The sequence below is a fragment of the Copadichromis virginalis genome, linkage group LG5, assembly GCF_057382275.1.
Source record: "Copadichromis virginalis isolate Kocher_CV1m ecotype Utaka linkage group LG5, C_Virginalis_male_GT1.1, whole genome shotgun sequence".
NCBI classification, from domain to species: Eukaryota; Metazoa; Chordata; class Actinopteri; order Cichliformes; family Cichlidae; genus Copadichromis; species Copadichromis virginalis.
The window spans coordinates 23,965,622-23,990,503 of record NC_140622.1 but is presented as its reverse complement, the minus strand read 5'-3'; the positions used below and the strand labels follow the sequence as shown (position 1 = coordinate 23,990,503).

At 38.3% G+C, this 24,882-nt stretch overlaps 2 protein-coding genes across 12 annotated transcripts in view; one reads left to right on the top strand and one right to left on the bottom strand.

Annotated features, from left to right (window-relative positions):
- atp2b2 (ATPase plasma membrane Ca2+ transporting 2) overlaps positions 1-24,882 on the bottom strand; it is a 98,164-nt gene that overhangs the window by 28,129 nt on the left and 45,153 nt on the right. For 7 of the 11 annotated variants that reach the window (XM_085456883.1, XM_085456882.1, XM_085456884.1 and 4 more), the window contains 10 exons: positions 21,408-21,608; positions 17,297-17,554; positions 16,739-16,864; positions 14,768-14,893; positions 14,329-14,361; positions 12,359-12,451; positions 10,039-10,080; positions 6,323-6,487; positions 3,055-3,269; positions 2,399-2,641 (listed from right to left, as the gene is read on the bottom strand). In XM_085456883.1, coding sequence (XP_085313009.1) covers positions 2,399-2,641; positions 3,055-3,269; positions 6,323-6,487; positions 10,039-10,080; positions 12,359-12,451; positions 14,329-14,361; positions 14,768-14,893; positions 16,739-16,864; positions 17,297-17,554; positions 21,408-21,608 — 1,502 coding nt within the window. The remainder of the gene's footprint in view (positions 1-2,398; positions 2,642-3,054; positions 3,270-6,322; positions 6,488-10,038; positions 10,081-12,358; positions 12,452-14,328; positions 14,362-14,767; positions 14,894-16,738; positions 16,865-17,296; positions 17,555-21,407; positions 21,609-24,882) is intronic. The other 4 variants (XM_085456886.1, XM_085456887.1, XM_085456889.1 and 1 more) reach the window with 4 other exon arrangements.
- Positions 21,744-24,811, top strand: LOC146709770 (uncharacterized). Its single transcript, XM_085456894.1, has 6 exons — positions 21,744-22,129; positions 22,253-22,353; positions 22,762-22,882; positions 23,130-23,677; positions 23,927-24,110; positions 24,375-24,811. Exons 1-6 carry the CDS (start codon positions 21,752-21,754, stop codon positions 24,687-24,689), a joined length of 1,647 nt encoding a protein of 548 aa, XP_085313020.1. The 5' UTR covers positions 21,744-21,751; the 3' UTR covers positions 24,690-24,811.

The window sequence follows — 24,882 nt, the reverse complement described above, 5'->3', positions numbered from 1 at the left end:
ATAATAAGTTGGAGGATGAAATTGTCCAAAATATCTTGGTATGCTGAAACTTTAAGATGATCTCTGGAACTAAGGGGTCGACCCCATCTCCTGAAAAACATCCCCACACCATAATCCCCTCTCCACCAAACTTTATACTTGGAACAATGCCGTCAGACAAGTACTGCTCTTCTGGCAACTGCCAAACCCAGACACATCTGTAGTATTACCAGACAGAGAAACTTGATTCGTCACTCCAGAGAACCAATCCCACCAGACCCTTTGCATTGGGCTTGATGATGTGAGGCTTGGATGCAGCTTCTCGTCATGGAAACACATTCCATAAAGCTCTCTACGCAATGTTCTTGAGCTAATCTGAAGGCTACATGAGGTTTGAAGGTTTGTAGTGACTGACTCTGCAGAAAGTTGGTGACCATCCACTGATCCATTTTACATGGTCTACCACTTCATGGTTGGGTCACTGTCATTCCCAATCTCCTCCACTTTGTTATAATACCACTAACAGCTGACTATTTAGTAGCGAGGAAATTTAATGCCTAGACTTGTTGCTCAGGTGGCATCCCATCACAGTAACATGCTGGAATTCACTGATATACTGAGAGCGACCCATTCCTTCACTTTGTAGAAGCAGTCTGCATGGCCAGGTGATTGGTTTTATACACCTGTGACCATGGAAGTGATTGTATCACCTGAATTCAACAACTTGGATGGATGAGTGAATACTTTTGGCAATATAGTTCAATACTGTAAACTAGTATTAAAGGGACACAAGCAGATCTCTGTACTACTTGGCATTATGATAAGAAGGGTAATTGTATGGCAAAAATGACTGAATTCAATCTACTGTCTATCAGTACATTTTACAAATAAAAAAAATGAAAAGTTGAAATGATAGTAGACACAGGTGACCAACCAAAATCATTCTGGTAGCATGTTTTGCACTCAAAGCTATCTTTGCAAAAGATCTACGCAGTTTTTTAGAGCTATCTAAATAAATTGTAAGAGAGATAACCATTTATTATCAACGCTCTAAGAGACAGAAAAATGCACATGTAGAAACTATACTCTAAAATAAGTTTTTAAAAACATTTTCCCCCCCTCTAAGGTTTATACCTAAAGTTTCACAGCATTAAAGGCTCATTATTGAGTAAATCCTTAGTACAGCCAGGCAGCATCTGTGCTTAATCACTTGAACAAATGCTATAACTCCCATTAGTACACCTACCTTCATCTTTAATTTAATAATGAAACTCCATTGTGTGTTCACGTGATCAAAAACATGACTGCCACATATGTTTACTGGTTCAGTTTTTGATCGGTTCTTTGGGTAGCAGGGGAAGGACAAACACTAGCTTTAATGTTGCAAAATTCTCTCATAGATTTCCATTCAGGACCCATGTCCCTGCACTTACAATGTCTCCGAAAGTGAAAGCACAGTATTTGTGCCTTGAAAGGTAGGAAGTGAAATCTGTTGGATTCTTCGTTCATAGATGTCCTAATTGCTCAGCTCACTGTTCCATAAGGGCATTTGTCAGTTGGTCAACCATCAATGAATAGACTCTACAGGAGTTTACAAGGATGGTGACAAATAGATCGGCACAAACAGTGTGTGTGTGTGTGTGTGTGTGTGTGTGTGTGTGTGTGTGTGTGTGTGTGTGTGTGTGTGTCTGTGTGCAGGTGAGTCTACATGCCAGGAAATGGATTACTCAGGCATGTTGTTCCAACAGGCTGAAGACATGCTAATCTTGGCAATCATTGCTTTTAGATTGTTTAACCAAGCGCTTTATCATGCAAATAATGTTTCAGACCTGTGTCCTGGACAAGATTTCCATGCAGACTAGTCACATTTTCTGTGATTAGAATACGAAACAGCATGAGTGTGTTTCTCCATATATCTATGTATTTCTTATTGAATGCAGGTCTAATTGGCTTAGAGAAAATGTCTCCTTGCTGCATTCACTATAGACAGGAGAACATCTCCAGCACTTAGACAGATTGGATTCAATTACAGTCTGCTATGCTCTGAATATCAGATAAGACAAAATTACACAACCGTTCTCAAGGTGACAAGTTGAGTGAATGCCTAATGAATCTAAAGCAGCAGCCAAGGACACTGCCTGCCTGCTTAGCCAAAAAGAAAGCACTGCAGAGCTGTCTCGCTGTTTCAGGGTTGCTCCCATCATATGGTGTCACTGTTTACACAGAGTAAGCTGAAATCTAAGAAGCTAACCCAGGATAATACAGGTTTATCTTCTCTGAGTGTAGTACAGTACAATAGCCCAAATATTGGTTCACGGAGAGCATCAAGCATGAATTGGTATTTAAAAGTGACAGATAAGTTATTCAAATATTCACTTAACTTTATACTTATACATTAACTGTGTTCTCTAAGACTTACCAGTATCTTTGTGGTATAGGCGCTGTTAATTGAGATGGAATTGACAAGTAAATCCAATGACTTGGGTGGCAGGACTCCAGGATCTGGTATCTCTTTGTAATGTACATCACCAACGTATAACTGCACAGCTGTCATGCGGTTGGTGGTTAGCGTGCCTGTCTTGTCAGAACAGATGGCTGTAGCGTTGCCCATTGTTTCACATGCATCCAAGTGACGCACCAGGTTGTTGTCTTTCATCATTTTCTGTTGGTAGAAAACAATGTGGTCCATTTTAAAGTATTTTTTTTCAATAAAGTGCCTATCCCGAGCCTCACACTGCTTAACTTTCAGTGGCAAAAATGGCCACCGTACATGTCGGTACATATAACATTTTAATTTGATTCATGTCATTCAAAAAAAATGTAATTCTTTGCACAGTCAGACTTAATTGAATTATTTACATATTTGCCGCTGTGAATAAAATAAGCACATTAACACAGCTGGGAGAATTAATTGCCCTGAATCCTCAAGTATGCATGTAAGTCTCATCTCTGTGAAAGGTGCACACATTTGCATATGCAAAGACAAAGAAAAACAACAATATCTAACTACATAACAAATCTATTAATGACAAATGTGAGACCATGGAGTCTTACAATGCTTAAAAGTTACCTTACCTTAACAGAATAAGCCAAGGAGATGGTGACAGCCAGTGGCAGTCCCTCTGGGACAGCCACCACCAAAACAGTTACACCAATGATGAAGAACTTGACAAAGTACTGGATGTAGATAGGAGTGCACTCAGGCATCCAAGGGTGCTTCTGCATCACAAAGTTGTCAATGGCAAAGTACAGGACCAGGATGATGACTGTAATGGCTGACATGAGCAAACCTGGTGAAAAGTACGGCGAGTATTAACTGAGGAAAGGAATGGCAAAGTGAGGCATGTAATCAAACAAAACTATAGAGGGGAACAGTTTGATACAGGAGTCTAAGCAGAGAATCGCTTTTCTACACTTTACTGATGACTGTGGACAAATCCGGTTACTCAGTTTGCTTACTCGATCCATCAGTGCGGCATGTGGTGAGCAGCTCAAGTCCTTCCTAGTGCCAAGCGCTTTATGATGACTCCACAGAGAATGGCCACACACGGGACTTAACTCAGTGTGTTGTTGCTGTGAGTTGCCTAAAATCTGAGTTGACTAAATTCATAGATAAAATAATTTATCAAAGGAATAATATATGTTATATTAATGTGTATCAGTGTCAGGAAAACTCTGACTGATCAGTGAGGTCTAGCTAGGTGAGCAAGCTACCCTCCCTTTTCCAGTGCTCAATTTTCACTCAGTAATCACTGTTAAGCTAAACTCTGTGTGGCAAACACATAGTGAAACACAGGTTTGACAGCCAAAGCACCTTATTGCCAGATCTGACAAGCTGTTATTGCCAGGAACTAAAAGGGTGGTTCCAAAATCTATGACATTTTTATTACTTTAAACTGCCTGCTGCTGAAAAAAACTGAAATGATAAATATGCTGGTTAAGATGAATTACCTGAATGCAGGAACTGCAAGATGATAAATGTTCAAAAAACAAAAAAGCTAGGGTAGGAAAAAGCTGTAACTTAAACCTAACTGAATAATGGAGATGGATTTCATTCATGCACATATGCGAGGGGAACGTAATTATGTTGTAGGAGTTGTAATTTTTCCAACTTTAATAAACTTTTTTTTTATTCTGGTACACTAACTCAGCTGAGTCACAGTTTTAAAAAAAAAAGTCTATATTGCAATTACAGCATTTCATGCTGCTTACACTCAGAAATATTTATGCTGAAAATGCTGACTTTAAGTAATTTGATTGCATGAAAAATCTCCATGCAATTTAGTTACATGAGTAAAATGTAAAACAATAATTTTAATTTGGTCAAATCTGGTCAAAATAAATTAACTTGACTGGTAAACACTGATGTTATACCAAACATATTTCCCTTAATGAAAATGGAATTTTCCATAATGACAGTTATACGAATAAATAAACCTTTAACTTTATATATTTCAGTTGCATTTTACTCAAACTTATTGCTTCATATTTATGAGGGTTGAGAACATTTTTTAAGTGTTGTGGATCCCTTCAGCCCTTCAGCCCTCCAGCCTAGCCTTGGCTACTGGTTCTTTAATTCCCCCATTCCTAAAAGAACATTTACTTATGATTGGTCAATACTGGGAATCATACTGAGGCGTGGTATGCCCTGTTTGTCAGCATAAACATTTAATGAAATAAATAAAAACAGTTGGATGACTCCATTTGGTACACCGTTTGTCCTCATTGCCTGCTTGGGCTGACATAATATTTTCATGACTGATACATCTAATATATCTTTATCAAAACGAGCCCCTTTTAATAGGCATGTGCTGAAAAGCTTACTGAAGTGGAAAATGTATGCTGTCAGAAACATTGATGGTATCATAGCTGGTAAAACTGTATTCCTGAGAACTGTATATCTCCATGCATAGTTGACTGTTTGTATGTTGGAGTACATTAAAAGCTTATAATACTAATTATATGGTGCTTGTCATGCAAGAACATATACATAAATTGATCAAGAAAACCACAGTTTTGGGGCAGCTTGTCGCAAACATAATTAAGAGCATTGGATCATTTTCTATGTACTGAAGGCTGTGCATTTGGCTCACATATTTATATATGTTTACATGCTTATCTCATTATTATAAACTTTGGGCATGTTTTAATGGCCATAACTATCTAATTATGAAAGTTAAATGTTAATAAAAGCAACTATTTGCAGTCTTTATTCTTTCTCAGCTTGTTAAAGGAGGACAGCTAATAGCTACATTTTGGGTGTGGCTTTTTAAGACACACAGATGCTGAAGTTCCAGTATTTTCCCCAATATGCCACATGATCTTACAAGCACTGCTTGTATGCTAATCCATCCTTGGTATTTCACTGTTCTGACACAGTGTCCTCATTCCATCACTCAGGCCAACAGTTTGATGTAACAGCACACTGTAGAAACAGGGACTTCTTGAAGCTGTAAACCTTCAACTCTTTACAAGGAGAAATAAGAACTAGAGCACACTGGAAGCTCTGTTTACTTAACTTCCTAAACAGCTTTTAAGGACAGAAGCACCATTTGTACACTCAAGCTTTCGAGGCCTGTATGTTATCAACATAATTAATACTTCCCAACAATCTGCCCACTTGTGGATTACCTTTGCACTGCAGGCAGTAACAGATTTGAATCCCTACTCAAAATGGCTGGCCCAATATAGTGAGCTGATTGTGTAAAGGGAAATCTCACTTATTTTGATGAAGCTGGAACTAAAACATTTATGCAGTCACTTGTTACCCAAGCAGGCCTGTCGTGGTATATGAATGTCTGGGAGAAAAATCAAACAGTTATTTAAAAACAGGTATTATTTGGTGCACTAAAGGTTAAAGATTTCTGAGAAAACGCGGCAGATTAAGAAAAGCAAATTACGATATTCACACTGGTCCTGTTTTCTCGATGTGTTACCTTCATTTGAAAGGACTCACATGCTGCAAATGTGCCTCACATCAGCTCCTCAGTGGCCTAAACCCTACCCTAAATTATATTAGAAACAACATTTTATGATATTGTGTGTAACATTGCAAAACTGGGCGACCAGCATGACAAAATCTCTGTTTCTACTAGTACAATGATTCAGCAGTTTCTCAAGGGCAGAGGGGAAAAACAAAACAAAACACTGAACACACTCTTCCAGAGCTCTGTAATTCAGATACCTTAGGTTTCTTCTAAACTCCTTTGATTGCTTCAAACAAATAAAAAGCAGTCTTATCTGTGCAACTTTGATGGACAGGATGATGGTTTAGTGCCTCTTTTTCCCCCGGATCTATCTGCGTGACTGAATGATAGACTTGTCTGTGTGCAATTTGTTGTACCTGCTTTGCCAATCTGGACAGCCAGTTTGGTCAGCTTCCCTTGCAGCACAGACTTCTCTTTCTTCGGAGCTGACACTTTCTTCCTCTCTTTCTCATCAGCCTCTCCGCCTTCAGCACTCTTTAGAGGCTGCATCTCCATGGCAGCTGCTCCATCCTGCTTCTTCACTGTAAACACAACAATAAAAAAACAACAAAAAACAGACAGCACCAGTGTTAGATAAGGAGATTAGACCAATAAAATGAGGAGGAAGAGGGACTTCACTTAACACCCAGGTGTGCTACTCGCACCAGTACCATTCGGCACAGGCAAACAGTTTAGACTTAAAACCAAGAAAAAATAACTACATCCAATGACATTTTGCTTGGCTCTGACCATCTTACTGTATGATGTGTAAGAAAACTAAAACATGTTGCACTTTTATAGCATATAACATAGTATAAGAGACACACTTATTCTTCCCATCGTTCATCAAAAAAACATATTTACCGTAAATTATTCATACATTAACTATCTTAAAATCTAGACCTTCAGAGTATTTAGAAGTCTGCTGATCATTTCAGGATCATTTATACCATGTGAAAATTACACTTCCTGTACTGTATATAAAAATACAAAATAATAGTGAGGAAGAGCACAATTTGAAGTCAAGAAAAAAGTAAAAGATAAACTACATAAACATGAGAAGTAAATATCTTCTTTTTAGCGTAAAACTCACTGAAGGTTTAATTCAAGTCTTTGCCTTCACACCATGCAAACAAAATGACTTAAATCTAAAATCGTAATTTTTGATCGCTTCATTAAATGATAGAAAAACTTATTTTCAGATATTACAGTCATTGTTTCTCAGGATGAATTGTAATTGCTGATATTTGGGTTGTTGTTTCAGGTAATGTGAACAATTCAAAATCAGTGTATTAGGCTTTTATCTACAAAATGGGCATAAAACTGCTCAAGTCTTTAATTGTGTTTTCTTTTTCCCCCCCACTGAGAACAATTTGTAGACATGCTCCTAGTGATATGATGAACTTGATTGCCAGAAATATATCTTGGGCCTAATCAGTTGAGTAATGTTCAAACTCATGATAGTTGGCAGTAGTGTTGAAACCCAGTGAAAAAAGGGTCTTTTCTAGCAAAATAATCAGTTAACGTATCTGAAATTTTGAAAAGTGTGTTTTTAATAATCACGTAAGACGGTATAATCAGTAGGACTATACATTTAACTGAAATAATGCATATGGAGTAGACTGGAACACAAAGATAACACAGTGAAAGTAAAATCAATTCAACTCAAAGGGGCTGTTAAAGACTGTTGTCTAAGACATATTTTGGCCCATGTAAAATATATATATGCAATTTCTACTCCCACTTAAAGTGTATTTGATATTTTATGTACGTTATGAAATTTTATGATTTGATAAATGCAAAGTCCTCTGTGTGTGTCTGTGTACGTGTGGGGGGGGGGACCTCTTAGGCAGTAAAACCAGTCCACGATTACCTTACCCCATCTCTTGTGCTCTCCCCTTGAAAAGACACATTAAGTGAACCTCTCTGTTAATGTAAGCCATTACCAAGAATCATTTCAGCCCAGTTTCCCAATCACAATGAGGCATTTGTTTGATGGTCATGAAAAACCTTTTAATGTTGAGCATTTGTCATACTCTCCGGTTGCGCATTTTGTTTTTTTCACCCCCTCGACACAAGACAGAGTATATCGCCCGTATCCAGGTGGATTCAGGAGAAGAGCATTACTTAAAATTAAAACACTCTTGACTAAAGTCCATCTTCTGAAAGAGACTGTTTGTTCTTTAAATAGCGTTCTAGCAATAATTATCATCGTAATCATACCACACCCCACAGTTTTACTATAGGAAAGTATTAATTTGTGCCTATTCTTTGAAGATAGGGATTTTCTTCAGCTTGTGTCTATTATTCTACATAACCATGCTTTTATTATATTTGCCATGAAATCAAGGCTTGCAGATACCCATATTGTCAAGAAGCATAAAATAGTATATACTATACACATCGCCTTCACTAATAAATGCTTACATTACATTAAGGGGTGTAGAGTAAGGTCATGTTAACAATCCATTACAATTTGGCTTACATCCACCAAAATCTTCAAGGTCAACTTAATGATTTATTGGTCGAAAATTGACTAAAAACATTATAACTTAGAAACTATGACTCTTAAAAGTGTGGTGTGTACAGTATATCAACATGTAGAAAGCACCATATCAAGATTTAATAAATCATGTCACATTTCACCTCTGACCTTTACTTCAAGGTCAATAGATTGATCTAAAGGTCAAAGTGACAATAATCCTATGAAGAGCTAATAAATTACTGCCATTGTTTTCATTGACACCATATAAGGAATGATATATGAGGATTCTAAAATCACAATACTTCAGGACCCCCGACCTCATCTTCAAGGTCAAAAAAGGTCAATCTTTCATAAAATGTCTTTGATCTTTAAAAATATGCTTAAAATCTTACTGCCTTAAATTATACTGTTATATTGGGATTCTAAATATCATATTAAGATTAAGAATTGCCCAAAGTACATTATTTTTACTGCACTACAAACTTCTTGAAGTAAGTTTAAAAAGAACAAAGAAAGCAAATAGAATATATGTAAAATAAAAGACTGCTTTCTTAAACATGGATACCGCCTCGTGTGAGCTGGCTTGGCATTGGTTTGTACTCTCTGAATGCTTCTTGTTTACTCATGAAACAGTCTTCTTTGAGTTATTTTCCACATATTTCCTATATTTATGGAAAGATTAACAAAGTTTAACAATATAATAATTAATCATTTCTATTATATGTTGTCACACCTTTATTGACATCATCAAATAAGCATGTGACAAGCAGCTACTACATCATTACTAAATCAATCAGCAGAGCTAAGGTTAACATACCTCTAATGAAACCTTTGTATGAAAAATCTGAGAGCAGTAGCAGCTTGTTTTTTGTTTAATATTTTCGAGAAATTAATTGCCTAGTGGTTTGTGACTGTCAGCCACATTACACTATTTGAAGAAATCCCTATGGTGTTTGTGTTATGTGCTTTCTTTCCAAAGTCTAACCTGATATAATATAAATCAGCATTACCCACACCCCTACAGAGACCAAACAATAAATAAAAATGAAAGAGGATCCCTTTAATCTGACACCAATTTAAATCAAATTCTGTAAGGAAAACTTTATTATAGAGAGGACACTTGTCGGTGTCCCTGGATAAAAGGCGACTTGGCTAAGGCTGACAGGGGATAGTTGAGGGACAGGTTGCTATTTTCTCAGAAAGACCAAGATGAGCCAACAAAACAACAAGAAGAACAGAACAACAGACCAGGGACGACACAGCAGTGACAGACAGTGGGAAAGAGCGGGATGTCTAACATAATTTGACTGTGGGTAAAACCTGGGTCAAATAAAAGGTCTAATTCCTTCCAACACATACAGTGTCTGGGATTGGCTTCAGCCTGCAATAGACTTCAGTCACAAAAATGAGCAGAATCCAGTCTGAATTAGCACTGCACAACGCTTAAAGAGACCATTATTAAGAACAATCTGGGCTGATAAAAATAAAGTAACCTGCATTTGACCCAGAGCTTACGCTACACACCATAAAAGGGAAGAGATGAGAAGAGGAAAAGGAAGGAGGAGGAGGGGGAGGAAGAGGAGAGAGTGAAAGATATGGTTTGGTTACCTTTAATCTGGTTGCTCTCCATATTGCCATCTTGCATTTTACCTATGATGGAGACATACAAGACAACAACAACAAAAATAACCAAGGCAGACAGGTCAACAAATTATCACCACAGAGACAGCACAAACAATGAGAACCAAAATTCACAAACAGGGAGACAGGAAAATGACTTTTAATACATCTCTGTGACAGTCACATAGAAAGGCTTGTGATAAGCAAGTGATGCAACTAGTAGCTACAACAGCTGACAAGGAGTTAGAAAGACTAAAACGTACTAAACGGGTTATTCTAACAGATCACTGACATACTGCTGTGTAGACTACTACAAAATGGGAGAAACCATTGTTTTGATACACTTTATTTCATTGCATAAGAAATTAATTAGGTAATTAAAATCAATTAATGGGCCTTTCTAAATTAAAAAAAAAGAAAGAAATTCTTCAAAGTATATTAAGTGTGATGTAAAATTCACATTTAAAATAGCACTTTTTAAAAAATCTCTTCATTTTCTTTGTATTGTTTTGAATGACATACTCACACTGTGAGCACAGGCAATTCCACGCAACATTAGCAACAACATGAATCAAATTGTCGGGTTATCAAATGAGATATAAGACAAACAGCAGATAAGGCATTACACCAAACACTGACAGTGAGAGAGGGTACACCAAAAGCACACGTACAGTACACAGAAACAAGAGACAGCATGCATAAGAGGAAAGTTCAGGCATGCAAGATCACACGATCACACACTTAAAGGGAAGCAGACTGGAAATGTGAACAATACAGAGGGAGAAAGAGAGAGCCTGAAGGGAAAGCCTCCCACATGGTGAAGTTACATAAGAACAACTGGAAGAAAACTGAAATAAGTTTGGAGACAATGAATTTATTATGCTGTTGGATTCTTCTCAAAAGGAGTTAACTTAATTTAAATGTGCACTTTAATCGCACAGTGCTGTTTTAAGTTATACAGTCAACTTGGGGGTAGTCTAATTGAGCTGTGAAAGACCTTGTTAGAAGTAAAAATATATGTTATTTTGCAGCCGGTGAAAGATAAAACTAAGCATCTAGTAAAGCGTCTTGCACTTTCAAACAAAATAGATACACAGTGTGCCAAAAAAAGAAGAAGCATTTTATTTTGTACTGCAGCTTTGATCCCATTATTTTTGGAGTCGGTGGAAGGCAGGCCAGAAAGTTGACCAAATCTGTCTTTCAGGGATTTGTACATAAATGTCACAAATTGTTCAGGTAGAGCTGTAAGACCATCAGACCAGAGCTGGTTCATTTCACCTTCACTTCCACTTTAGCCAGTTTCCCCGGAGTCACAATAAAGCTGAAGATGACAAATCGCTTTGTTCCAGCCCAGGATAGCACAAGGTCACCATTACAGCACACATCTTACCACTCCTGCCTTGGGTACAAACACACTGGGGCTGCTCTCCAAGGGGAAACAGATAAGAGAGAACCCAGTGCCACAATGAAGTTAATCGTTTTGCACTGTGTCCAGCTAACACAGAAATAGAGGATTTTCACTAAGCGACCTCAGGGGACATCAGACTAAAGGGGGTTGGACCTACTATAAGATTTTTCCATCAGTCATCAACCTGTGTTTTTTTTTTTTTTTTTCAAATCTCAACAATTAAATCAAATTTGAACTATGACGGAAAATAAGAGTAGAATATAAAGAAAGGGTTTCAAATGTGGAAACTATCCAAATTCACCATATTATTGCCAAGAGGTCAGTTAGACTATAAAATAGGGAAAAGACTAGTGTGTCTATGTCTGAAAATAAAAAAGTGCCTTGTAAATCCTGGCCTAATCGTTCAAAAACTCATATGTAGCAACAACACTGCAGGGGTTATATGTTATATGCCTTTTTCTTACCAGATTCTGAGCAAGAAACGGAATGAAGTCACTTTTAATGTTATTCTTGTTATCCCTGACAATATAAAAATGCTCAAAAGATCTTCCTTGCTTTTCAACATTATAGAGACCCATGGACCTGGGGACTTTTATTTATTTTAGTCTTGATTTAAAGATTCATGCAGAGGAAAAACATTAGAAATGTGTCCATGATGGCTATATTCGTTAAAACTCTTACAAGACAAGCAACAGCATATAGAGAAGAACAAGAAACACAGTTTCTACAGATAATAGTGGCATGCACTGATAGCATGGATATGAAAAAGGTACAAAACAACAGAGAGAAAAACAAAAGATGAGCACCCACGGTAGGAGGAGGCAGTTTGAGAATGAAGAAGGTAGGAGGGGTCAAAAGTCACAAGAGAGAGATCAGAGATCAGAGGTTTTATCGACCTACCATTAATTAGGCTGGCACTGCCAGGGGCATTAATGCCTGCAGCCCCATCCGTGGCTATAGTTGCGATGGGGTGGATAGGGGGATGGGAGCAGTCTAGCCAGTAACAATAAGGGCCAAACATGAATGAACAAAAACACACACACACGCACGCCCACACACAAACACACCCACACACGTGCACACCCAAGACAGTGAACAGAAATAACATGGTTATAGCACATTTAAGAGATTCATCATATGTAGACCGTGTAAAGACCGTGTGATTAGTGTGGGGAAAAAAATGCATTTGCAAATGTTTTTATTATTATTATGTATTTAGCTAATGTTAGATTTGATAGAAGATGTTTATCAAATGTTAATAATAAGACAAGTATAACAGTGGACGGACATGAAACATGAAACCTGAACATAACATTGGGGGAAACAATAAAATAAAACATGAAACCACAGCTACACTAGAAGTAAGTCGGTTGTCAGACAAATTTAGACACCTGTTTGTTTCTGTGCATTTTACCCATCAAATTTCATGTATTGTCAATTGTGCCCCCAACCTTTAGCAATATTATCAAAACCATGTTATTCGTGTAATATCATTTAGCAAAACAAAAATCCTAATTTGAGCCAAAAATTTAAACAAATGAGCTAAAATTAAAACTAAAGTCAAACTCCCCAGTCCAAACTAAACAAAAAATAAGAGGGATCCACCTCATTAGCCAGTGAAACACACATGTGCCAGCCAGTTAAGTGAAGAGACTAATGATCTTTAACAGGAAACATTTTCCTGTTATTTTCCATAGTTGTTATAGTTGCTATTTTTAAATGATAAACATGGGAAATTTTTATTATGTTTTAGTGTCCTTTTGGTTTCAGCAAAATTAAAACAAAGCGTGGTGCATAAATGTTTGTCAGTTTCATTATAACTTAATTTTTCAATCATCTCATTTAAAAACACAGGACTTCTGTGATTCCGGTCTCAAATTTTCACAGCAGATCCATCTCATCCAACATCTGGCAGATATGATTCTTTAAAAAGTCTTAATCCTAACTTTGTCAGAGCTGTACTATTTAGACCAAATGTGAATCAATTATTAAATGCAAAAGGATATTCAAATGTGTGGCAACATTTTGGTATGATTTTGATCATGAAATTGTCAAATTATCATTGTTGATCAGTAATTATTATTCATTTTGAATCATCATAGAAGCTTTTTTCCCCCCTGGTTTAGCCAATCAAATTAGATATATAAAAACCAAAAAAGTAAATGAATGAATATTATAGCAGCAATGCACCTAAAACCGTATTGTTGTTGAAGAACTGTAGTTATTATAAACATCACACTAAAAAGACACACAGCATTAGATTTAAGCTGGAGGGATGATCTAACAAATCTTTACCTTTTTATAATATCACTACATGTTTCCATGCAAGCTATTTTTAATTTAATGAAAATACGGAAGTGGTAGCAAAGACTCTACTAAAAGGATAAACTGTGCACATATACATATTAAGATGTAAAAGAGTACATCTTATACAAGCTTGTACTAACTAGTTTACACCCTACTGCTGGTACATGTGTTGTGCACCCACAAGGCTATTGCTCTCATATCATTGTTCTGTAATACAGCAATGAGATGAGTCTGAAAGCCCGTTCTTATTCATGGCATTCAACACGTCTATGAAGCAGGGCTTATGTTGGATGCTAGCTAGTTAGTCTGATGAGTGCAGAGCCTGTTATATGAGGAGAGGATTATGCATTGTGAAATGTGTTATCTATCAACACTTAAAAAGATGCAGTGTTGTGATTATGATGCTTCTCTTTTTAAGTGAGGAGTTTAACAGAAGCAAGGTTGCTTTGTTAGAGAAAAGGGTAGTCTAGCAACAGTGGTTTACTGGTAAGCACTAGGGGTTAAAGATCAAAAGGTTCAAGTACTGTACCACTTCCAGGGGTCAGAGAAAGGTGATACTCTACCTGTATTCTGGTGTCCGTCTTCCACTGCCCCTCCTTCGAGGCAAATTTGGAACGATAAGAGAGTAAGGACAATGATGCACCTGAACCCACAGAACCTGCATACTGCAGCTGATTACTGAGCCACCAATACTGATATCATACAGTATCTATACACATTCACTTAGTGTTGAATACTGTACTACAAACACCTACAAAAGGTGGGCATTTGTCCATTTGTGAGTTCATTCTTTAGAACCCCTCTGTTTACAAAGACAGTTAAAACACTGACATTGTGCAATGAGGTATACAGACTTTGAGAACATAAGGTAATGAAATGAGAAAAGCTTGTTTTCAGGGGTATGTTGCTGGGCAACACTGACACAAAAGCAAATTACTCAGTACTCCTGAGTATGGAGCAGGTTATATATGAGAAGATTATATAAGGATCAAATTATCTTACCTTTCTTCTCCTTTTTCTCCTCTTCCTCCACACCAGCCCCCAGCAGTGTAAAGATGATTCCAGTCTGAGAGTTGACACCGACAGCCGTCACCACCATGCGGCCCGAGCCCTCCATCACATGGGTCCCTAAAGAAAGCGCAGCAGTTTCTATATTACAGATATGCATACTTTCAGTAACTTAAAAAAAGATAAACACTTCTGTTACTTTTTAGAGCTTTTCTAGCAAAAGTTGACTGTTAATTTCTATAACAGCTCATTCCTAATACAAAGACTTATGCGACTAACTTGCTCAATCAATAACATTAAAGCGCTTTACAAACAGGTTAGTTGATCTTGTTATGTCCCAATCTTAATAAAATCATATCTATCAATGAATATGCAGAACCTGTAGACTAGGAGAAAGGTTATAGGAGCAGACGCTGTCTGGCTTCCATTTATATACAGAGTAATACTGGCTAATCTTGTTACAGTGGGCTTAGCTGTATCCATGTGAAGAGTGCATAGAGAGCAAAAGAGGAATACGTTGATTGATGCTGCAATCTTGAGACCCACTGGGAACTGTCCAGATTGGGCATTTGGTTTTTTTTTTATTCTTTCAGAGTTAGACTGTTAACAGTGACCAGTGCACTCAGTAGGGTAAAATGGGAGTGTTGACGCACTGGATAGCAAGCAAGGTGAAGGCATGCTTTAAAGGTTACATTTGGTTATGGTGAGGGTAACATTATGTCCTGCTTCTATTTAACATTCTAATCTAATGTTCATAACTAGCCAGTATAGGGTGTGACATGTTGCATAGCGGATGTGTCATGCTTCCTGACTGAAGATTGATCCTTCTCATTATATCCAGTGGGCTCAAATCTAGTTAAGGGTAAGAGGAAAGCATCATGTGTGGTAAAGTTAGTCAGGACCACAAGGCTGCAGCTTGTCTCTTCTTTTGGCCTGATACATTTTTTATTTATTTATTTTGTGTTGGGTCAGTTGGAGGGATTCAGGAGGAGGAAAACACTGGTGTGATTGATGATTAGCATTACAGCAGGATGGCAAATTGGTTGTTGTGATTAAAGGAGGCTGTGTCACACAGCACTCTCCTGTTGCATTACCTATACTGTTACTTTAGAATGGCTTATATATCAGTGTAGCTGATGTCAGACCTTTGATTCACGTAATAAGACATGATGGGCATGTCGCTGTTAAGGAACTGTCCACATGCTTTTCTGAATCTCCATGCTGTGCAGCCACCTATGGTCTTCTGTCACTTCTGCTCATTTATGCATGACAGTGACATCACACATATTAACAAGCAACAAGAATCAAACCAGAACACAAAGCTGGCTTTCATCGATCACAAGTAAAGTGAGAAGCCAGGAAAAAGTGCATATTGATTCCAAATTTACATCAGTGGCTTCACTGACCTAAAAATGGGGGATTACTATATATGTCAAAGGGATTAAAAATCTCAAACATCTTAAAGACAGAGTCCTTCAAAAATCATGAGTAATAATTTAAACTCTCTTTCATTTCATATAAAATGTGCTAGAGTGACAAGTTTAACACACTAATAATGTGGCAGACTTGTATTTGCACACAGAACATCATTAACCTTGGGGAAAATAAGTTGGTGTAGGTGAATACGAGGGTAATTAAAGAAGGCAGCAAAAAGTCACACAGCTAATTATCTGCAGCAAAACATACTAATATGATCCGATTAGCCCACATTTCTCTTATCAGGAATATTCTTAAATTCTAATAATCCTGCAGTCCAAGAACCGCACTTGTGTTTCTGCTGCAGCAAAAAGCAAAATGGGTAAAGAGAAACATCTGATTAAAAACAATGTTTTTCAAGCTGTCACTGGCAGAAAAAACCCCAGACTTGTCTATTTGTTGTTTTGTTTTTCCAAACAACATGCAGGGAAAAATGGCTGTTACAAACACTATATAACATTCATAAACTACACTAAACTGAATCCATACCAGACAGCAGCATTGGGTCCTTATCTGCAGACTTCTTGACGTGGTCAGACTCTCCGGTCAGTGATGACTCATCAATCTTCAGGTCATTACCCTGGATCAACACACCATCAGCAGGAAGCAGATCACCTGTAACAATGAAAGAGGCTTTGTTGCTTTCTAAGTACTAAAAAAAACAGGCTCACTCAGGATAACCACATTTATTCTGCACCATTGTGAGGCATTACTGACAGTTGTCACTCACATTATGGAATTTGAAGATGTGCATGTGTTGCTCAGCATGCATGGGGTCAGTCTGCAGCTAATTAATTGCGTGAATGTAGCTTAACTATGTTTAATTGCTTAAGGTGGACTTCACAACTTTAATCCCCTTTTGGAAATGAGGCTGTCGTCTATTTTCAGCTTATGAACCTAGAAAATTACTTTACACAGAGCCAACTGTGGTAGCCAGTAAGCACGTCCAACGAAGCCAAACTAATCAAAATATTCTAGGAAGTTTGATTAGTTTTGGTTCATAATCATAATTAATTATTGTAATCTTGACAGTTTTGTTGCACCTACCATATTTGATCTGTGCGATATCCCCCACCACTATGTCAGCCACAGGCAGCTGGATGACCTGGCTACCACGGACCACCTGGAATTTCTGCTCCTGCTCAATGCGGCTCTGCAGCCCACGAAACTGCTTCTCCTTTGACCAGTCATTGAAGGCCGTCACCAGCACCACACACACTACAGACAACAGGATAGCGGCACCCTCAATCCAGCCAGCATCTGCCTCACCCTCATCTTCCACTCCACCTGCTGCTGCGCCACAGGCTGCAATTTCAGAACAGTGACAGAAAAGAGAAACATAGTCAAATAAAGTATATTAGATACATTAGATATTTACACACACACACATATATGTGTGTGTGTGTGTAAATATATATATATATATATATATATATATATATATATATATATATATATATATATATATATATATATATACACACACAGACAGACAGACAGACAGATAGATATGCATGCACATGTAAGCACGCTGCGTTTTCGTACATGGATAAATGCTGACGCACTCTGTTCACACAAATCAAGTCAACAATTTCATACATAGGTATTTACATTTACTACTAGTGAACACTTCAGAAAAATATACAAAGAGATGTAATCAAAGCTCAAACTGGAAATAGAGAAGCTGCACATAAACACAGCTGTGACTGTGTGTGTAATGTCTTTGCAATTGCAGTGCATATAAATTATGCTGAGCCTCAATGTCAGCAAGTTCTGGGAACACAACTTAACTTCCCTTCACACTAAAAAGGAGTAAGGGTATACAGTCTTAGTAATTAACTTATTAAAAAATTAACTTATTAACATAACAGCCCTTATGAAATTTGAGTATCTGATCTGTGAAAATACTGCAATCTAAAAATTTCTTTTCCCATATTATTCAGTGTTGGAGCTTCCTTAAAAAAAAAGCATAACACTCTTTGATGCGTGTCTGCACACACTGCAGTCCTGAAAACTATAGCCAATTATTCCTCATACGACTGATGACAGCATTTCACAGGCTTAGCCCCAACAGCAACGTTCAAATGTAGGCTCTAAATCTGTCTTCTCTCTTAGGGGGAAGCTTGTACTCTCATTCAAAACGCTCTCTTGATTTCAGGTTGATGCTAGAGTGTGGGCAGTGACAAGGTCAGATGACGTACATATTTTAGATTTATTTAATAATCTATTCCTTATGAACTGGCTTATGGAAATTATTTGTATGAGCAATATGAGCAATGACTGTGAAATTATATGAACTCTCTTTGAAAAAACCTTAAGTGTATTTACTTCTTTCTCTTGATATATTTGTTCTACTTCAAATGCGGCTCTGCAGTCTACTGGCTGTGCAATCACAGATTGGGGTATATATGGGAATGAAACAAGGCCTATTCCCAGCCCTCCTTGTGCAGCTTCATGTAATTCTCTCGGAGCTATTGAGCTGCACACTCCTGGCTAGCGGACTTCAAAAGCCCACAGCGGAGCGATTTGCTTTGCACTGTAAAACACTTGCAGCTCACAAGGGAATGAGCAGAAACCCCATGTTACAGACATTACATGTGCAGGATGTGCTTTAACCAAAAACCAGACTCCAAGAAGCAATTTGGACCAACTAGTATGCAACATAGTGACTCCAATCAATATGATGTTCATTAAGTAGATACACTGCATTAATTAACAGATTATAGCCTCCTTGATTTGTACTCCATCCGTACGCACAAAAACATACAAAACCATACACTATGTACTCGCTACGATCAACAAATTTAGACAAACATGGTATTTAGTTTTATGTCGTTTAACAGGGACAAATGCCCCCTCACAAAAAATCCTGTGATTTTTATGTTTTCTTTTTGTGAGAGACAGCTTGATACTTACGAATGCAACAGTGTGCATATTTTGACATGGGTGTGTTAGGCAAACAAAAAAGTACCCAATAAAGCTTTTCAGAACAAAATGAATAAAAACACTCATCTGATCTAAAGCAATTCAATAGTACTTTGTTATTTTTAAAGAACATTGTTAAATCATCAAATAGTCCTGCAGTAGTTTCCCTTCCCTTTTCTTATCCTGCTTGGCAAGACACTGATGGTAACACGGTCAGTGAGTAGCTGTCCATGGTACTGAAATGACGTTTCTTCACACACTAATGCAGCAAAGCACTAAAGCATCTGAAAAAGACGAAGAGCAAATTATTGCATCTACTGCAGCTGACCTTGTCATGGACATGATTAAATAAATGTGCACAAACCTGTGACCTGCATGGGGTGTACTCTCCTTCTTGCCTTATTACTATTAGAATGAACTCCAGTTGAGTAAGTAGTTAAGAAAATGGATGAATGGGTGGATTTCCATATGCTCCAAAGGCACTTTCACATTTTGCTTAATCATGCTGATTTCTATATGGGTCTTTCAAAGTTTTCCTATGTTGCATCTTACGTGCTTAGACATAATAATGAGCCATCTGATTCGACTGCAGTGAATCTTTTTCATATGGAAATGAGCATTAAGTCATCCCACCAGCTTCTATTTCTGGACTGTTGAGCTTTTTGATCTATTTATAAAAACAGTAAACGAGCAGGGAGAGATGTGTGGGTTGATGGTGTGTGATCAGATTGGGGGGGGGGGGGGGGGGGTTGTATTAGTTCCCCCAACACACAAACACACACACGCCATAAATATGTTTTCTTGTCATCAGACTTTCTTTGTCTTGGTATATGTATATGGACAAATGTATAGGTGAAGAAATGCAATATTTGCTTATCACATATATTTAATTTTTTTTCTTTTGTTTTAAAATGCAGTTTACTGCATTAATTTAATTTATACGTAGTATTTCTGCCATTTTATTTGGTCAAATTTGAAAAAAAAAGAAAGAAATTATTGCATCAATCCAAATCATTTCTGTGGACTATTCTTTCATTATTATCATCCTTATCATCCTATCATCCTTGTTTTTGTTCTCACATTTTGTGAGAGATCTGAATCTCTAAGTATCCTTCCATTTCTATGACCTTATGTCCAGCTCTGCCTTTGTCTGTAACACACAAACACATATTCATTTGGGATTTCTCTGAATTAGGTGAGACAAAATGCTTTGAATTCATATCTATCTCAATCGCCCTGATACTGGCTTCTATTCATAACAGTTTAGGTCCCTGATTTACATCCATACATATTCATATCATCTGTGAAAAGAGACTTGCACACTGGCACCTATTCTGCTGCCGGTTAAAGAGAAGCTTGATAATGTATCTACAGATAGTGCAGTTATTAGCATTGCGATACCCTCGGCATTTCTTTGCTTTATTTGATACAGGGAGTTCATTCATAAAGCTAAGCAGCTAAAACGACACAAAGAACAGAAACAAGTGTCCTGACATCATAACTGATGATCAGATTCCAATTAGGCAAATTTATAGTGTAATTATTTGACTGAGTTAGTAAATCATGTATTGTTTGCTACGCTCAAACAACTAAACATGGATTAACTGTGAAATTACTAAATAAACACATCCAACTAATGCAATGGTAACCACTTCTTCATTTTCTAATGTTTCCAGCCTGATGAGACTTTTTAAACCCCCTAAAATGATGACTTGTCCCTTTGGCAGGGTAACTGAATTCCATTACTGTGATAAGGCAGGGCGCAATGACTGATGTAGCTGACTCAGCACCTCGTTATGGTCTCTGTCTTCATTTCCTGTTTCACGGCTCACAAGGCTGATGTATGGGCCCTGGGAGCTCAAGGTTATTTCTCTACTCAACACTTCATTAACCTTCCCAGTACCTTTCTTACACACATTTGACACAGTCATAATCTGCACAAACGAGCACACACACGCACAACCAAAAATTAGCCCTATGCTTGATGAGTCACTTGACCTCTTGAGGCAAGGCCACAAACAAAGTATGACCAGCCTCGGCAATTAAAAAGTGTGTGTGCAAACATGTAGGTGTAAGCACGTTAGCCCGGGCGAGTCAGGTCAGAGGAAGTGATGCCAGTGCGCCAGCACAATTATAGCCCCACTTCCATTCCCCGCAACAGAGAAGATACCACAGATAATGGCGCAGAGCAAAAATGTACAGACTTTAAAGTCACAGGAGCTGTTTCACTCACACTCTCCGCCAGTCTCCCCGGGAGGGTGGTAGAAAGAGAGACCCAGGGAGATCAGGGCAGCGATCTCCAAGATGATGAGGGTAACGTCCTGCAGGGCCTCCCATACCAGTTGCAGGAAGGTTTTTGGCTTTTTTGGAGGTATCAGGTTTTTACCAAATATTTCTTTCCTCTTGTCCAGGTCAGTTTGGGCACCTGCAAGACCTGAAAATGGAAGACACAGAAATAGATAGGGAGACAGAAGCAGATAAAGAGTTAATGTTGCGTGGATGCTTTATCCATCCATCCATGCATCCATCAATTTTATTTTGCTTATCCAATACTTGGGTTGCAGTCACGTGGTTCTGATGACGTGCGGAGGCAGCGCGATTTTTGAGTGGAGGGCGGAAGTAAACATGGAGGACACTGTGGAGAGTCAGGAGAGCAGCTATTGTGCAACTTTAGACCCCGTTTCTCGGGAGAGATATAAACAGATAGTTAAAAAATATATCGGACGTGATCCGTATTCTTTGAAAATGTCCGAATACACCACAGAAGTAAAGGATTTGCCTACTATCGACGCTGTGGATATCACCAACTACTTGGTCCTCCAGACTTCTTACTACACTAGGGAGCAAATGAAAGCTTTCAAGAGTCTGGAGGCGTACAATTTTTTTGTCAGCGGGTGGGTCCACAACCTTGGAACAAAACGTCTCCGTGATGGATACAGTTTGGTGTTTGCAAGGGTGAGTGTTTGTTCTTATATTGCTTTATCTTAAACACGCTAACAGTTAGCGTTAGCGGCTTTAACGTCAACAAACATGCCAAATCCTTAGGACTTCGTGAGAGTGACAGTTGTTTGTTTCAAGGTAAACCATTCTCAGAGGTCTAACGAGACACCTCTGAAGACTTGGGTAATTGCAAAGGAGGATGGAGAAGTGATTGCAGCCCATTGCAATTGTATGGCAGGGTTAGTAGCCTAATTAAGTAGGATGTTATTGCAATGAGAACACACACATACACACACACACACACACATATACGCATAGGGCACTGCTAGCATTTTGCAGGTGTACTTCAGTAGTAGTGGGGAGAGAGTGTTTTCTTTTAGCTAAGAATTCATCAGCTAAGAATTTGTGTGATTGCCTTAGATCCCTCATGACACTCAGATGCATTTTTCAGATAGAGGGTAGAACTATTCAGTCATGTCATCACCTAGATAATGATTTCTCTATAGGCTGTTGAGAAAGAGTTAATGAATAAACATGTTACTTCAAATAAAGTGCCATTGCACATTAGTATTAGTAAGCTATGCATCATCAAAATGTACTGTAAATATTGCATTTCATGTTAAAAAGATTATGTGCTCTATTTCCAGACTATCAGAATCATGCTCGCACGTTGGAGCTGTTCTTTTTGCAGTTGAAGCTGGGGTGAAAATGAGAGCGACATGCACATCAGAGCAGTGCAAGTGGCTGATGCCATCTCATGTTAAAAAGGTAAGCCAAAAAGCAAAATGTAGGATAAAGAATGTTATATTGGGACTTCATGTGACAGTAGGATAAAATATCTTCCCCTATACTGCTACCTTGTCGTGGTGGGGAAGCTTGAGTGCCTCAATGACCCTGTAGGCTATACCGGCGGGGGCTTCAAGCTCCTGGTAGATCTAATCAAGCCGGGCATATATAGCGTTTTGGAAAAGAGCTTTTTAAATTTTAATGATCTTCTTTGGCTTAATTTTTCCAGATTCCTGCTTGCCCAGTAACTCTGATTGACTTCTCTTCAGCAAAGTCAAAAAAACGAAAGCTTGAGTGTTCCATTGATGGCTGCACAAGTACACAAAAGGTTGGGAAATCACTTCCATGCCCAAGAGTGCAGAGAGATTCAGAGACATACTGTAGGTTTTTTGAGAGTTTAAGCAAAAACTGTCCAAGGAGTGCAGCACTGATGTCTAGGGAACCTTACCACAAAGAATTTGTCCCCCAGTCTAGCATGCTTCCTAAAACTGTGCCTGAGTACAGAACACCAGAGACACTGCAGCTCCCCCCCAAAGACCTTGAAGAGCTATGCCTGGACTTCCAGCTTGAAGAGCTCACCCTGTCCCAAGTCCAGGCTGTAGAGAGGGCGACTCGAAGTCAGAGTGCAAGCAGTATTTGGTTTAGGCAAAGAGCTGGACGCGTAACTGCCTCTAAGCTGAAACAAGTTCTTAAGACCAACCCCCAGCAACCATCAAAGAGCTTGATCAAGGCCATATGCTATCCAGAGGCATATAGGTTCACCACAGCTGCTACAAGGTATTTAGGGTTTGATGTAGGGTAAGGCAGAGTTAAGATTTGGGGTATGAAACTGTCCATAACTGTAACTAAAAAAGTGTTATGAAGATGGAGGTTAGTTATAGGCTTATACGGCTAGGGTTATACAGGGTAAGAACTAAGTATAGTTTAGGGTAATGGCATATTGTATAATACATCACTTTACTGTTTTACACATCCAATACTAAGTAATAATTTCCTTTTCATGTTTGGCATGTGTACTGTTTATAGTTATGGATGCAAACATGAAGCACAAGCCAGAGGAGCATATGAGAAGCTTATGAGCCAGGAGCATGCAGGCTTCTCATGTATGGACAGCGGTCTCTGGCTGAACCCCAAGTGGCCATACATGGGGTCCACCCCTGATGGGATAGTCACTTGTGACTGTCATGGAACTGGCATCTGCGAGATTAAGGTATTGACTCTGTTGTAGTCAAGGCCATAGGTGTGACATCTTTCCATAAGAATCAGTGAACTGAGTAAAAATGCAGGAAATACCTTTTCTAATTTCTAATCTATTGTTCAATTAAGATAAGATGAGGCTTTATTGTCTGTCTCAAATAGACATTTGTTTTGGGCAATGAGAGATTATGATAACACAGACCACACCCATCATCTTTGCTTCTTCACTGTTTCATCAGATAAATCTTGATTGTTGTTCTCATCACTGTGATTTTAGTGCCCACACTCTCAGAGAGATGCGGTCAACCTGCGCATGCGTGCTGGGGAGAAGGGCTTCTGCCTCATCAGTGACGGGGATAATGTCACACTGGACCCAACTCATGACTACTATTACCAAATTCAGGCACAGCTTCACATTGCAAATGCAGAGTACTGTGACTTTGTTGTGTGGAACCGCAATGACATATTTGTTGAAAGGATTTTGCCTGACCTTGAGTTTTGGGATGATGCGATTCCTAAAGTTGAGTGTTTTTTTAGAAACAGTATACTCCCAGAAATACTGGGACAGCAAGTTACAAACATACATGTGTAATGTGATAAAAGGACGACAACATAATGACATTTTGAATATTGTTATGACCTGATGGTAGTCATTATGAGTTCTGGCTATTGTATTTGCTCTGACGTAGCATTAGAGCACAGATTGTCATTTAATTTTATTGTACATTTAATTGTGTCATTTAAGTGTTGTGTAACACTACACAATGATTAAATGCTATTGAGGC